General features: G+C 38.4%; 1 protein-coding gene across 1 annotated transcript; it reads left to right on the top strand.

Annotated features, from left to right (window-relative positions):
• Nucleotides 1-15168: 15168 nt before the first annotated feature.
• On the top strand, nucleotides 15169-15984 carry LOC138890594 (uncharacterized). The gene has a single exon (XM_070173991.1). It carries the CDS (start codon nucleotides 15169-15171, stop codon nucleotides 15982-15984), a length of 816 nt encoding a protein of 271 aa, XP_070030092.1.
• Nucleotides 15985-17620: the final 1636 nt, after the last annotated feature.

Genomic DNA, 17620 nt, shown 5'->3' with positions numbered 1-17620 from the left:
TAAACTACATACCTCGGTTCGAAATGATAGACTCGGGCACACCATGAAAGTGAACTATCTCCCGGATATAGATCTCAGCTAACCTCTCAGAAGAATAGGAGACTGCCACAGGAATGAAATGCACTAATCTGGTCAGCCTATCAACAATGACCCATACTGCATCGAACTTCCTCTGAGTCCGTGGGAGTCCAACAACGAAGTCCATAGTGATACGCTCCCACGTCCACTCAGGAATCTCGTACTTAACCTGCTAATAATTCAAACACCGAGCCACGTTCTCTGCCATCAATAATGCTGCCACAAATCCTGATACATCTTTGCGGCGCCCGGATGAATAGAGTACCGGGAGCTATAGGCCTCTTCTAAAATCAACTCTCGAATCCCATCCACATTAGGCACACAAACTCGACCCTGCAATCTAAAAACTCCATCATCACCTAAGGTAACCTGCTTGACACCTCCGTGCAGCACCGTGTCTCTAAGGACACGCAAATAAGGATCATCATACTACCGATCTCGGATACGCTCCAATAATGAGGAACAAGTGACTATGCAAGCTAACACACGGTTGGGCTTAGAAATATCCAACTTCACGAACTGATTGGCCAAAGCCTGAATATCCAAAGCAAGTGGTCTCTCATCGACCGGAATATAAGCAAGACTGCCCATACTGGCTGACTTCCTACTCAAAGCATCGGCCACCACATTGGCCTTTCCCGGATGATATAGGATAGTGATATCATAATCTTTCAACAACTCTAACCACCTTCTCTGCCTCAAATTCAACTCCTTTTGCTTGAAAAAATACAGAAGACTCTTGTGATCCGTGAACACCTCACATGCCACACCATATAGATAGTGCCTCCAAATCTTCAACGCGTGAACAATAGCTGCCAACTCCAAATCATGAACCGAATAGTTCTTCTCATGAATCTTCAACTGCCACGCAGCATAGGCAATGACCTTGCCATCCTGTATCAACACTGCACCAAGTCCAATACGAGACGCATCACAATAAACTATATAGGGCCCTGAACCTGTGGGCAAAACCAACACCGGTGCCATAGTTAGAGCTGTCTTGAGCTTCTGAAAGCTCGCCTCACACTCATCCGACCATCTGAACTGGGAACCCTTCTGGGTCAATCTGGTCATCGGGGCTGCGATAGATGAGAACCCCTCCACGAACCGACGATAGTAGCCTGCCAATCCCTAGAAACTCCGAATCTCTGTAGCTGATGTTGGTCTAGGTCGGTTCTTGACTACCTCAATCTTCTTTGGATCAACCTGAATACCCTCTGTTGATACATCATGACCCAGAAATGCAACTGAACTTAACCAGAACTCACACTTCGGAAACTTAGCATATAACTGACTATCCCTCAAGGTCTGAAGAACCACTCTAAGATGCTACTCGTTCTCCTCCCGACTGCGGGAATATATCAAAATATCATCAATGAAGACTATCACGAACGAATCCAAATAAGGCCTGAACACTCGGTTCATCAAATCCATAAAAGCTGCTGGGGAATTTGTCAACCCGAATGACATCTCCAAGAACTCATAATGCCCGTACCGAGTGCGAAAAGCTGTCTTAGGGACATCGGATGCCCTAATCCTCAACTGATGGTAGCCAGATCTCAAGTCAATCTTTGTAAATACCTTGGCACCCTGAAGCTGATCAAACAAATCATCAATCCTCGGCAATGAATACTTATTCTTATTGTAACCTTATTCAACTACCGATAATCAATACACATTCTCATCGACCCTTCCTTCTTCTTAACAAACAACACCGGCGCACCCCAAGACGAAACATTGGGTCTAATGAAACCCTTCTCAAGCAAGTTTTGCAACTATTCCTTCTACTCTTTCAACTCAGACGGGTCCATACGATATGGCAGAATAGAAATGGACTGAGTGCCCGGAGCCAAATCAATGCAAAACTCAATATCCCTGTCAGGTGGCATACCCGGCAGGTCTGAAGGGAAAACCTCAGGAAACTCACGAACAACGGGCACAAAATCGATAGAAGTAACCTCAACACCAGAATCACGAACATATGTCAAATAGGCCAAACACCCATTCTCGACCATACGCCGAGCCTTCATATAAGAGATAACACTATGGGTAGAATGACTAGGAGTCCCTCTCCACTCTAAATGAGGTAAACCCGGTAAGGCTAAGGTCACAGTCTTGGCATGAAAGTCCAAGATAGCGTGGTAAGGTGATAACCAGTCCATCCCTAATATGACATCAAAATTGACCATGTCCAGAAGCAAAAAACCTACACGAGTCTCAAGACCCCCAATCACGACTATACAAGAGCGATGGACTCGATATACCACAATAGAATCACCCACCGGTGTAGACACATAAACAGGATCACTCAAAGAATCACTAGGCATAACCAGATACATTGCAAAATAGGATGACGCATACGAGTACATAGACCCTGGATCAAATAACACTGAAGCATCTCTATCACAAACCAGAACCGTACCTGTGATAACTGCATCAGAAGCCTCAACCTCAGCTTGGGGTCTAGCTGGAAGAGCATAACATCGGGGCTGGGCCCCACCACCCTGAACTACATCTCTGAGATGGCCTGCTGCTGGCTGGCCTCCACCTCTAATACCTCTACCTCCACCTCTAGTACCTATACCCCCACTCATAGCTGGCTGGGCGGGCTGTGGAACACTTGGTGCCTGAACCATGGCACAGGAACCCTGATGCTAAGAGCTACTCGGTGCTCGAGGGCAATACCTAGCATTGTGCCTCATGTCGCCACAATTAAAGTAAACCCTCGACTGCTGGGGCTGACGACCCTAGAAGCTCTAAAGAGGCAGTGCACTAATAGGAACTGGTGATGCACTGTAGGACTTCTGATCAGAATACTGCATCTGAGAACCATGGCCACTTGAAGCACCGTGAGAAACCTGAAGTGCTGACTGAAAGGGCCTGGGGGGATAGCCTCTACCATATGAATCCCTACCTCCAGACTAGGTACCACTGAATCTTCCTAAATGACGAAGCCTCTTGTCCGACCCATAAACACCTCCATGTGACAGAACCATCTCCACTCTCTTGGCCACATTGGTCGCCTCCTGGAAAGATATCTCACTCCCAGTCTCCCTAGCTATCTGAAGATGAATCGGCTGAATAAGTCTATCAATGAACCTCCTCACCCTCTCTCTCTCGATGGGGAGTATGACAAGAGCATGACGAGCCAAGTCGATGAATCCGGTCTCATATTAGGTAACAGTCATGGAACCCTGCTGGAGACACTCAAACTGCCTCTGATAGGCCACTCTCTGAGTGATGGGGAGAAACTTCTCCATAAATAGCCGAGTAAAATGCTCCTAAGTCAAAGCTGGTGATCCGGCTAGTTTAGCCAAACAGAAATCCCTCCACCAAATCTTGGCGGATCCAGACAAGCGAAAAGTAGCGAAATCGACCCCATTGGTCTCAACTATCCCCATGTTCCAGAGAACCTCATAATAACTGTCTAGATAATCCTGGGAATCCTCAGTAGATGCACCGCTGAAAGTAGTAGTAAAGAGCTTGGTGAATCTATCCAGCCTCCACAAAGCATCGGTAGACATAGCTGCTCCATCACCGATTTGAGCTACCATACCCAGCTGGACTACTCCAACTGGCTGAACCGCAAGAGTCTAAAACTGGGGAGCTACCTACTCCGGAGTGCGAGTAGCAGGAGTCTGGGTTCCTCTTCCAGCCTGAGAGACGGCTGGTGCTACAAGAAGCAAACCTGCCAGGGTGACACTCTCCATAAGGCCCACTAGACGGACTAGAGCATCCTGGAGAACTGGGGTAGCAATAAACCCCTCTGAGACCTAAGCTGGGCCCACCAGAACTGCTGGGGCCGGAACCTCATCATCCAAATCAACTTGAGGCTTCGCTGCTGGTGCTGCTGCTCAAGGCTGAGTTCTACCCCTACCTCGGCCTCTAGCACGGCCTTGGCCTCGCCCTCTACCCTTCGTGGGAGCTGCTGCTGGGGGCTCGGGTTGCTGGTCAGTGGATGAGAAAGTGCGTGTTCTCACTATCTGCGAAAGAATAGAGTAGAATTTCAATTAGCATTGAGAAACCAATCTACACGACAAGAAAGAATAAATGTGAAGTTTTTTTCTAACTCTGTAGCCTCTGTCGGATAAATACAGATGTCTCCGAATCGATCCCTCAGACTCTACTAAGCTTGTCTGTGAATTGTAAGAACTATGTAACCTAGAGATCTGATACCAACTTGTTACGACCGGGGTTTCCCACCATCGGGGGTTGTGAAAGTGCCTACTCGTAGAAGTTAGGCAAGCCGCGAAACATGGAAATTACTAACTCTTTCATTTTTAATCCTTTTTAACATTCTGTATTAACATGTAATCAACATTTAGATATTAACGATAAATAAAATCAAGCGAAAAACTTAATCTAATATAATAACCAAAATCAGTATGACAATGACAACACACGTCTCTACCCGGGACCCGGTGTCACAATATCACGGACGGACAAAGATTACAACAACAAATGTTTAAAAGAAATACAATTTGTCTCGAAATCAAATGAAAACAGAGTACGTAATAAAGTAGAAGAGAACGCCGGGCCTGCGGACGCCTGTAGGACTAGCTCAAGATCTCTGGCTAGACTGAAGGTAGGCTTCCCAAGTGCTACTGACCAAATGCTGTTCCGGAATCTGCACATAGTGCAGAGTGTAGCATCAGCACAACCGACCCCATGTGCTGGTAAGTGTCTAGCCTAACCTCGGCGAAGTAGTGATGAGGCTAGGACCAGACTACCAAATAAACCTTTGTAGTTCAAATATATACAGCGGAAAAAAAATACAAAAATAAACAAGTAAAGACGGGAGGGGAAACATGCCTTGGGGGAATAATAGGTAAAAACAGAATATTAAGAGAATTATAAAGGAATCAAAATCCATACACTAACAAGAATAAAGAAAACAAAGGCAGATTTCACTTTCTTTTCACATCTTGTTGCAGGCGTGCAACCCGATCCCATTTCCTGTATCTCGTGGAAGGCGTGCCACCCGCTCCCATTTCACTTGTCTTGTGGTAGGCGTACCACCCACTCCTATTTCATTATATCTTGTGGTAGGCGTACCACCCGCTCCCATTTTATTATATCTTGTGGTTGGCGTACCACCCACTCCCATTTCATTATATCTTGTGGTAGGCGTACCACCCGCTCCCATTTACCAACCAACAACAATCATAAGGAGTCCCGGCAGGGGAACAAGATCAACATAATAACTTCTCGGCAAGGGAACAATAATATTTCAACAACATCTTGGCAAGGGAACAATGATATCTCAACAATATCCCGACAAGGGAGCAATAATATCAAACAAACATCCCGACAAAGGAACAATGATAATAATAACATGTGAGACATAATAAACTACATAAACTACAACAGAGTCATATCAAATTATAACACAAGACTCACGGGCATGCTTGACACCGACATATAGATACTCGTCACCATGCCTATACGTCATACTCCACAATTAATACGTAGCAAATAGACACAACTCCTAATCCTTCAAGCTAAGGTTAGACCAAACACTTATCTCGAACTTCCACGGCCAACTCAAGCCTCAAACACTGCTTTTCCTTTTGAATTCGGCTCCAAATCAATTGTATCTAGACATAATCGACTTAATAACATCAATAAACGCTAAACAATCCAATTCTAATGCTTAATTATAGCATTCCCATCATTCTTCCCAAAAAGTCAAAAATTGACCCCAGGGCCGCTTGGTCAAAACACGAGGTTCGGAACAAAACCCGATCACCCATTTACCCACGAGCCCGAATATATAATTTGTTTTGAAATCCGACCCCAAAACAAGGTCAAATTCCCAAATAATCAAAAAGCCCTAACTCTACCCAAATCCCTAATTTTCTACCCTTAATATCATGTTTTAGGCCTAGAAATCTATTGGGTGTTGATAAAAATGGAAGAAAACGAGCTTAGGATTACATATCTATGAAGCTATGGTGAAGTTTCTCTTCAAAAATCGCCCAAGAGGTGTGGAGAAGATGAAGTTTATGAAAAATGGAGGAATTCCCGTAATGCATTCTGTTTTTTGAACTTACAAATAACTGGGCGAATTTGGTCTATGCGTTCACGATAGGCTCATCGCGTTAGCGATGAGCTAGGCCTGAGAGACCTTCGCATTCGCGGAAATGGGCTCGCGTTCGCGGAGCACTAACTCCTCAAGCCTTCGCGTTCGCGTCCAGGTGGTCGCATTCGCGTAGGGTATAATACCCCTCCCCCTGCCCAGGTTCATAAGCCTTTGCGTTCGCGATTCCAGGCCCGCGTTCGCGAAGGGATGACCCCCCAAAGCTTCGCATTCGTGACCTGGTCTCGCATTCGCGTAGAAGGAAATTTCCTTCAGCATGAATAACTCATCGCGTTCGCGAGGGTCCTCCCGCGAACGCGAAGAAGAAAATACCAGAACACTAAAACTGAAAAACCTACAACTTCTTATGAGTTCAAAACCTTCTGAAACACATCTGAAACTCACCCGAGCCCTCGGGGCTCCAACCAAACATACACACTAATCAAAAACACCATATGAACTTATCAGTGCGATCAAATCGCCAAAATAACATCATAAGCGTCGAATTAAACCTCAAGATCAATGAAATTTCTCAAAACTTCTTTAAACATCAAATTTGCATTTAAGGTCCAAATCACGTCAAACGGATTCCGTTTCTTACCAAACTTCATAGAATTATCTTAAATCACATATAAGACCTGTATCGGGCGCCGAAACCAAAATATGGGCCCGATACCAACATGTTCTAATCAAAATTCATTTTCAAATCCTTTAAACAATTTCAGAAAATAATTTTCTTTAAAAATTAATTTCTCGCGCTTGGGACCTCGGAATTCGATTCCGGGCATACGCCCAAGTCCCATATTTTCCTACGGACCCTCCGGGACCGTCAAATCATGGGTCCGGGTCCGTTTATCCAAAACATTGACCGAAGTCAGATTAATTCATTTTATAGTCAAAATTTATCATTTTTCACAGATTTTCACATATAAGCTTTCCGGCTACGCGCCCGGACTGCGCACGCAAATCGATGTGATGCTAAAAGAGATTTTTTTAAGGCTCGGAATGCAGAATTATCTTTTGGGTCATCACATTGTTGTGGGCTACTAGAAGCTAAAAGTTGTTCAAAAAATGGCGAATCAGGGCAGTAGTCATGCTTCATCTGCAAGAAAAGCCTCAATCACTCACGTAATCTTTGACATGGATGGCCTTCTTCTAGGTATATACGTACGTGTATATATCATTCTGTATAAGATCTTTCTTACGTGATTAACTATATATATAGGTCCATTCTATTTTGCAAATCTGGTATGACTTGACAATGCAATGCATGCCCACTGTTTCTTGACCCAATTGCCCATTTTGCCAATAACTGGTAATGTGCTTGTGGGAATTTCCTATAAGTAGTTTTTCAAGGGTTGGTATACCTTTGGTATGCAATCATTTGCTTAAATTATTTGACAGAGTCTCATGTGTTTGACAGTTTGAGAGAGAAAAGAAGAAGAGGAAAAGAAAGGAGGAAGAAAGGAGCGCACAGGTAGCAGGAAGAAGGAGGAGTTTGATGTTGTAAAAATTAGGGTATAGGTTAAATAATTTATAAAATATAGATACAAATTAAATAGGGGCGACCAAATAAGGCGTCCCATGCAATTTTTACAAGAGAAAAGCAAGGAATTAAGGCCCATGGGGTTTGATTGCTATGGCTCTTTTCATAATAGTTTGAGAGAGACATAATGCTTATCAAGAAGTATCATTATTTCATATCACCGTAAGATGATAGAAAGAGACGGGAAAAGAAAACAAAACGCCATGGTTAGTTGATCTACTGACGTTTGAAGGGGCATTTCATCTTTCTTCTATTTTTATTTTATTTATGAGACGAATGGACCTGTGGGCAACATTTAAACTAAACTTTTCTAGCAAGAGAATCATATGCAGAGGCGGATCGAAGATTTGAGGCTTATGGATTCCTACCGTAATTTTAAATTAATATGCAATAATAACTGGGTTCACAGTTAGATATTTACAAATATTTAGTAAAATTTTTAATATAAATATAGGGTTTACACAAAAATAGATCAAACTACGTTGAACGTGTACATTAGTTCTTTCTTAAACCATGAAATAAGCACTATAGTAACATATTTTTTTTCCTTTAAATTTGTCTCGCATAATCTTGGGAAATAATTCAAATTTGGGGAAGATATTTGTAATCTGATTGCATATTCATTGAATATGGCTTATCAATGTCGATCTATTATCACAACTTGACTTGTAAGCTAATTTGAATTTGAATTTAATTGATTTTAAGGCTGAGAAGTACTGCTTCATACTAGTGTTGTAATTTTTTTTTTTTTTTTGGTAAAGTTATTTTATTACCAAGTAAAACATTGTGTACAAGTAGGGGTGTACAAACCGAACCGGAAAATCGCACCAAACCAAAAAGTCAAATCAAACCGATTAAAAAATCCGATTAAGTTTGGTATTGAGTAAAAAAAATCCGAACCAAACCGACATATAAATATATAATTTTTATATATATTTGTAAGACTTTTTATACAATTTTCTTTAAAAAAACATCTAGAAATATTTGTGATTCTCTTATGGGATGTAATATTTAATTAAATATGAAGAGTTCCATATTTATTAACTTTAAATAATAGATTCTGTGATCACTTTCTTATCAAGTGTTAGTGAAATGTGTCAATCTCTTTGTTCTTCCATATTCATATGTCAAGATCTATTAAATTCTTATATTTTTTAGAATTTGAAATGGTATTTTGATAATTTAAAATTAAATAAAACATATCATTATATTGGTTCATATTTATTTTTATATTTTATTATTAAATTCGGTTAACCTTGAAAGTGTACATCAATGTAAGATTATCGTAAGACGACTAAAAAATAACTATCATGTGTTACTAAGTAAATTGTTCCATAACAATATTTTAATAGATCATATAATTGTCATTTTTTTTCAATTTTTACTAAACATATATTCACTTATCAAAAATTTAATAAAGTAAGATTGAAATAATATTCATATAACAAAAAAAAAACGAAAAATCTAAAAAATCCGACAAAATCGAACCAATCCAAACCGATATTGTTGATTTGGTTTGATTTCGGTAAAAACCGAACCAACTCGATCCATGTACACCCCTATGTACAAGTAAAAAGAAAACAAAAAAACTGACCGCAAAACTGGACATCTTCCCAGTTGCATGATATATATATTATTATTATAAAAGCATGAATACAATATTGGTGGACGAAAATAGCCTAAAATAACCCTTCAAATATATATTCTATATTGGACAACAATGTAATTTTAATATGCTTTTTTTTCGATACCTACAAGGATTCAAAGACAAAAATTCGAACTTAAATATAGCAGGAGAGGTCTTCTGGTGTGGTAAGTATTCCTCTTTTAAGCAACTAAAAGTAAATATTAACAAATAAAAAAATAGAGAATGTAGTCAATGTCACATATTATATGCTTAATGAGTATAACTCTAATTTACAAGTTTAAGTGCAAAAGACAAATATGTCCCTTTTATTTTTTATATTTTTCCTTTTTGATTAGTATCTTGGTTTGAAAATCTTAAATTGCAACTGGGTAAGTCATTATTACGTTTATTATTTTAGTAAATCAGTGTAGCATCTAAAAAAAAAGGAAAAAGGAATTTTCAATAAGGAAGCAATTTTTCTTTTAATACTAAAAACTAAATTAAATGAATGAAACAAGTACCCATTATTACAACAACAACAACAACAACAACGATCCAATATAATCCCACAAGCGGGGTCTGGGGAGGGTAATATGTACCCAGACCTTACCCCTACCCCGAAGGGTAGAGAGGCTGTTTCCAGGAGACCCTCGGCTCAAAAAGAAAAGCAACAGGAGCCGATATATTAGTACCATAAAAAGACATAATAAAATAACAACAATATAAGAGATATGAAATACAGAATACGAAATACGAAATAGATGGCTGGTATGGTAAAACAAGCAGGTAAAGCCCTGCATCAATAGACGACCAATGACATTCTTAGTCTAACTCCTAACTGACCAGTCTCACTCTATTGTGCTGTAGAAATATTCACAAGTTTCCCTAACCTACAACCTTAATGCTCGACCTCCATAATTCCCTGTCAAGGGCCATTATTAAGGAATAAAATTCTGCAATCGATAAAAGAAAATAGCTTTTCAAGAAGTATTCTCTACTTAAGAATAAATAAGTTATTCTACCAATAAAGCAAAAATCTATAGGTATTCTTTTTTCTAGAAAAAGTAATTATGCTATTAATAAGAACTAAAGACATTCTGATATTTTGATCCAAAATAAGGACGTGAGGTTTAAAGATACATCACTGAATTTTCTGACCTATATATTTAATAAATAATTATTACTTGTATATTATAAAAATTGTGGACGGACTTATCAAGATTAGGTGCAAGATCCAATAAAAGCAAACATCATATAGTTGTGTGTTGATTAGTTAGAAAAATCATGCTATTAATAATAGTGCTAAAGCCTTTATTGCGCGAGATTCTTGCGATACTAAGATGTTATTGTTTCAAGTGCAATATTACACTCTTTTATTTTATCTTTGCAGATTTTAGGGAGTTTTAACTTTTCAATTCTAATTATAGTTATGCTATACTTTTATTTTCTATTTTACATGTAAACAGAGTTAACTTTATGACATGAAAAGAAAATTAAAAATGTTAAACATGCCGTCTAGAGTTTAGAGAGAATGAACGAGCCATGCTCACTAATTATTTATTTACTGTGCTTTTATGTAACGTCCATTCAAGATTAAATGAATATAATACCGATCTATATTACTTCTTTGTCTTTTCATAATTTCAATTTTGATTAATGTTAAATTGTTTAAATTTATTAAAGGATTTTTTGTTTAATGAAATTATAATGTTAACCCCTTTCTTCTTTTTTTGATGAAAAAGTATATTATAGCTTTTAGGTGAAAATTAAGTGGTATAAACAAATTACTGAACGTAAATGTCCATAACAAAGAAAATAAATCAATATGAATATGCTTACAACATAAGAGAATAGGATGAGAAAGAATAGAAATAGCCATCATAAAGTTAAATAATTATATTTTGCAAGTAAATAAATATGTAATCTATGTAAAAAGAAAATAAAATTGTTGAAATTCTTCCTAATACATATGAAATTTCATTGCAAAACACTACCCTGAAGTGAGAAAAAACTTATGGAGATGGGAAAACTATATATTTTTTCAAATATTGTAGCTTACTCTTTGTGATCACTTTAATTTACTAAATTTATTTCTAATTATGTTATAACTTTTGGAGAAGTCATTTAGAAAGAAAAATAATTTTTATTTTTGTCATATTCTATTTCTTCAGTGAACTAGGAAAATTGTGAAGTCTCACCCTTTGATGAGTGAAATTTCTTATCTCCTATAATTTGTGTAAACATCAATGAAATAACGTGCAAAACGATTGATATCCTTCTAATAATTTTATAGTTACAATTAATAACAATAACACAACATACGATCGCGGCCTTAATTCCTAATTCAATTATTTTAGTCATAACCTATTTTTTCCCACAAGGGTAGCAGCAACAAAGGGAATGTATATTTAGAACGTTTTTTTTAAATTAAGAAGTATTAAGAGGATAGGAACCTAATAACTTTTTCATACCTCATAAAAGAGATATAATATAATTAAAAATAACATTAATTAGCTTTTTAATATGATTGACGGTGAATATCGTACAACGCACGTTTATAGAGACTAATATATATATATATATATATATATATATAGCTATCTTAAAAATATTTAAAAACCATATAGAAAGTAATTTACATCGTAAAATTTCAAATTAAAATAGCTAGTAATTCATTTCAATGCAAATAATTATAATTCACTTAATTTGAAATATTAAAAAATAAAAAAAAGTGTCCAAAGGAAGTAAATAATAACACAGGGCACAAGGTTTTTGGTTTGATTGGCTAAGTGGGTCCACCGACCTTGTATCTTATCTTATCTTGTTCTGAAAATTAAAAATATGGGTTTAATCCATTTTTATTTTTAAAGTTTAAGTCAACTTGATTCTGGAATAAACGCCAACACCTATTATGTAAAGGTTAGTGTCATGGTCAAGAAAATAAGGTAATAGTTTATCTTGGAAAAGAATTACTATATGTTTATGATGGCCTATGTGATAAGTGACGCACTACATTTGACAAATTTTAGAGTGTCATTTTTTTAAACTTAAAAGCTACTTTTCCTAGTTGACTTAAACGCAACATTTTAGGGCTGCACCATCTAAGAACAACCCAATGGACAAAGTATTTGCGAGTTTCGCGGAAGGATTGCACCCCAAGAGGTGTAATGTAGACAACTTACGTTACTGCAAGCATTAGTGACTGCTTCCACAGCTTAAATTCGTGACATATAGGTTATACGAAGACAAACTTTACTATTGCTCCAAGTCACCATTTAGGACTGCACCATAAGTTGGCATAAAGAGATATACCTCCGGACATGGCCAAATTTTAAAGAGTTAATCCCCCTAAACTATCAATTTTTTGTCAGTTTCCTACTTAAACTATTCGGTGTCCCAAAACCCCCTGAACTATATTGCTTTTCATATTAAAACCCCCTCATTGCATTCTTAGAGGTGCGTCTAGTATACACTTCTAATTGTAAAAAAACGTGCCATGTAGCACAACATGTGGCTATTTAACTCAGCCTAAAACCCACCTAAACTATCACTTTTTTGTCAGTTACCTACTTAAATTATCTGGTGTCCCCAAAACCTCCTGAACTATATTCCCCCTATATATTTAAACCCCATGTTGGACTTTAAAGGTACTTCTGTCTAACTATATTAACTTATGGTTTGTACAAATTTTTTTATATAGTTTACTCATGATGTATTACTCTCGAATGATTGATTAATTCTAGGAGTTTTGGCCAAAATAATATCTAATGTACTGTGTTAATTTTAGGTTTAATTGTGATTGTACTTTATATTATACTCCAATTGACAAGTCCTTATTTATATTCACTTTGTAGCACAGTTAAAAATATAAATAAAGGCATATAGTGTTGCATTCCTTAAACATAATCTTATATTACATAAAAAAGATTACACAAAATAAAATTTTGCAAATAAAAATTTAATTGCTTGGCAATTACATTCTTTAATTCCAGATTACATAAAGAAGGTTCAAGAGATTCAACTATATTCTTTACAAGGTATTGAGTTTAACACGAATATTTAAATTGGTATTCTTTTAACAATATGTGTAAGACATGAAAGAAGACTAAAACAAAAAAGAGAATAAATAATTTCAGAGGAAACAAAAGAGGGAGAAATTTTTCCAGGAAAACCATATGGAGAACTGAAGAAAAAGGTTTAAAAATGAAGAAGATGGTGAAAAACAAAGAAGAAATGTAAAAATAAGGAAGAATGGTGAAAAATGAGGAAGAAAGTGGATATAACTGAAATAAGGAGAATATTTATTAAAAAATAAATTTAAAAGAGGGTTAGGCTAATTAGCCATTATTTTTTGTTAGGTGAGCCATTTTGATAGTTTTTTCCAGCTACCACGCGCTTCCAAGCGAGTATCTACACACGTTATGCCAGGTCAGAGCCGCAAGAGTTTTAATACGAATGACAATGTAGTTCAAGAGGGTTTTGGGGACACCGAATAGTTTAAGTAGGAAATTGATAAAAATGTGATAGTTTAAGGAGGTTTTAGGGTATTAACTCAATTTTAAATAACCTCTCTTTATCCTCAAGAGTGTTTACTTTTGCTCTCAAAGAAAAAAATAAACGAATTGGCTATTAAAAGTGGTAAACTCGATTACTCATATGTTTCAAAAAGAATGGTACTATTTCTTTATTAGTTTGTTTCAAAAAAATTCACACCTTTCAATATTTCCTTATAAGAAGTATTTCTAGCCACACAATTATGACAAGTTTCAGACCACAAGTTTCAAAAGTTTTACAATCACACAAATGTTGTGACTTATTTAAGACCACATATCTCAAACTAAGACAATATTTTTGAAACGGAGACGGTATATATGTATACGATCAAAATAGAAGAGTATGATTTTGAAGGCTTAAAATGGGCTATAAGCCCGAGTCTGAGGAGACTTGAGGTGGGTGTCGAACATCTATCTCGGGGAAGCTGATCGAGTGTGTGGCATAGACCGCATCGAGGGCAGCATTATCTCGAGGTCAATCAAGAAAGAGCGGGATTTTCTTAAGGACATGTGAACCTAGGCATTAATTATAGGATAAGGGTCGTACAAGATGTGACAGATCCGTACTAGGCCGTAAAACACCTGTACCAATAGAATCCTCTGCTTTTATGAGGAATGTACTATATTGGGGTTTTCCCCTCCTATATAAAAGGGACCCGAATCACTTTGTAAAGGAGAGATCATTCATTGCAATAGAACATTCTTATTCTTCTCTTGTTTAAACGTGCTCCCTAACTGCTCTTCAGCTTTATTGCCTTTACTTTATTGTTCGTACTTTATTACTCTCAGCTGACCTCGAGGTCCTTGGGTAAATCAAGCTCGAGGCCCCCTACTGCCTCAACCACGCTGACTTGGTTCTTTATTTCTTCTTACTTAAGCTCAATATTACTTAAAAATAATCACTAGTATTAGAATATATCACGTATCTTTAAAACCACAAAAAATATATCACCCAAGCAGGTTCGCTACCATGCCCTTGAGGGACACAGACCGGGAATCAAGATTCAACAAGGAAAGATGTCAACCATATATCGAAGACAAAATGAATATTTCAAGGCGGAATAAACCCTGGAATGATCGAAGGGTGGATCGAGGCCAAAGCTCCCGGGGATTCATGAGCAAAATCGGGCTTGACAGGCGCTCGAGGCCAGTGGAGGCTCCCAAATTATCATAATTCAACTTGAGCATTGACGCCTCAAGTATCGTCTCGGACATTGGCAAAATTAAAGATACTAGATGGCCCAAAACCATACAGTCGGATCCTTCTCAGAGAAACCCCAACGTAATGTGTAAGTACTACGGTACTCACGGGCATAAGACCGAAGATTGTAGACAGCTCAAGGAGGAGGTAGCTCGGTTATTTAATGAGGGTCACCTTCGTGAATTTCTCAACGACCGGGCCAAAAACCATTTTCGAGAAAGAGATGGAAACAGGAAGAGTGAACCTGAAGAAACCCAACATGTTATTCACATGATCATCGGCGAAGTCGACGTCCCACAGGGACCAATATTCAAACGCACCAAAATATCCATCACGAGGGAAAATCGGACTCGATATTACTTGCCCGAGGACGCCCTTACATTCAGCGAGGAAGACATCGAGGCCTTATCTCAACCTGACAATGATGCACTGGTAATTTCTATCCTTTTGAATAAGGTTCAAGTTAAACGTGTTCTTGTGGATCTAGGTAGCTTGGCAAATATAATCAGGTCCAGGGTCGTGAAGCAACTCGGGTTGCTCGATCGAATCATACCAGTATCTCGGGTTTTGAATGGCTTTAACATGGCAAGCAAAAGGACGAAAGGAGAAATCATCCTCCCAGTCAACGTGGCTGGAACCATACAAGACACCAAATTCCATGTCATTGAAGGTGACATGAGATATAATGCTTCGCTCGGAAGGCTGTGGATCCATAGCATGAGGGCGGTGCCATCAACCCTCCACCAAATGATGAAGTTCCCAACAAAGGAAGGAGTGAAAACGGTCCACGGAGAACAGCATGTTGCAAAAGAGATGTTCGCAATCAAGGAAGTGGTGCCGACTCCAAAACCTTTGACATCGAAGACATCAACCTCCAAAGGTAAGCAGGTGGCTAAGTAGTAGTAACAACTCCGAGCATCAACAGAAGCGGAACAACATGTAACCAAAGGAGAAGAAAGAAACCCTCGTTGTCTGACGCTACTAAGCCAATCGCTGAAAAGAAAGGTACACCTGATAATGGGATTAGTTCCCGCTCTTAGGAAAAAACTTATTTAGTTTCTTGTCGATGATATAGATGGCATTGCTTCGATATGACAGGGATTCCGCTCAAGGGATAAACAGGTAAAATAATTGAAACTTATGTTGATATTATGACCGGTTAAGTCCTTGCTCGCAGAGGACCACTTTAACTCATTTGCAGGAAGTAGTCAACATTTTGGGGAAATACGGCACCAAGATCACTCCAGAAAAGTGTTCCCTCGTAGTTGGAACGACTGAGCTTCTCGGCCTTCGGCGTAAAATCAGGACACCGAAACCATCCCCGGCCAGGCCAAGGTCCTCAGAGATATCATGGCCATGGACAACAAGACCCCAGAGTCATTGATAAAGGAACTTGAAGGCTCGGCACAATGGAAGCTCTCAAAGGCTCGCGCTCTCGAGAACACCCCCTCCTACACGAAGGTCGTAGGTTATGGAGCATGCATTGCACTCTTTTTCCCTTAGCTTGGATTTTGTCCCAAATGGGTTTTACCGGCAAGGTTTTTAACAAGGCAACACCTATATGTTACCCGAAGAATGACCAACAAGTATTCAAGGCTTCTTTGCAATCAACCTCGAATACTGGGGGGCATCACCCTCGGAGGTCACGTTTTTGGGAAAAAATGTTTCACGCCTAAATGGGTCTCCATAGGAAAACTTTGTAATGGGACAAACGGTCAAACAAGCTGTGTCCATATAGAATAGTCGAACCCTAGTAGCTAAATATGTACGTATGTATCGACTATTCGAAGAAACATTCAGGTTATATCAAAAATACTTTGTGTCTCATACAAGCTCTACACTTACAGTCCTACGGGAAACGACTTAAAATCCAAAACATAGAAGCACCCCGAATACTTGGGATTGCCATCGAAATTCAAACTAATAAGACCTTGAAGAGGCACTCGAAATTCGAATTAACAAAACCTCAAAGAGGAACCCCTTCGAAACAAAGGCCAAGGCTAATATTCTCGGGGTTTTAACTTCTCGAACAAGTTCGGGATGTTATCGGGGAACAAGTCCAAGTGACATGCCCAAAGGCTATGGTCATATAAAGGCTACAGAGAAAAAATGCAGCTCGGAGACGTCCGGCTTCCGCTATAAATTAAAATGCCTTCAAATACTTTATAAAAACCGGTTGAATCAGGCTACTCTCGGCAAAAGCTAAATTCAAAGGGCTTCAATAAATTCAGCCCTCAAAAATTCCAAGGGCGTCAATAACATTGACCTTTGGAAACACCTCAAGAGGTGTTCAATTATGTTTACACAAACAAATCATTAATAAGGTCTTGATACGTTAGACCTTTGAAAAACCTACGGGTGCAAAAAACACATGCTAAGGCATAATTAAATTTTCACCAAGTCTTTTAAGCCGAAATGAGGGAAAAATTATATAGCCATATTAAGAGGCCGAATCGGCCCAACTTAAAGATCCTAAGGGCCGAGATATAAAATCCTAAGGGCCAATCTTAAAAGAGCCTAAGGGCCGAGATATAAG

This window comes from Nicotiana sylvestris, chromosome 4, assembly GCF_000393655.2.
Source record: "Nicotiana sylvestris chromosome 4, ASM39365v2, whole genome shotgun sequence".
Classification (NCBI taxonomy): Eukaryota; Viridiplantae; Streptophyta; class Magnoliopsida; order Solanales; family Solanaceae; genus Nicotiana; species Nicotiana sylvestris.
The sequence above is the reverse complement of the archived record's forward strand: the minus strand, read 5'-3'. Positions and strand labels throughout refer to the sequence as shown.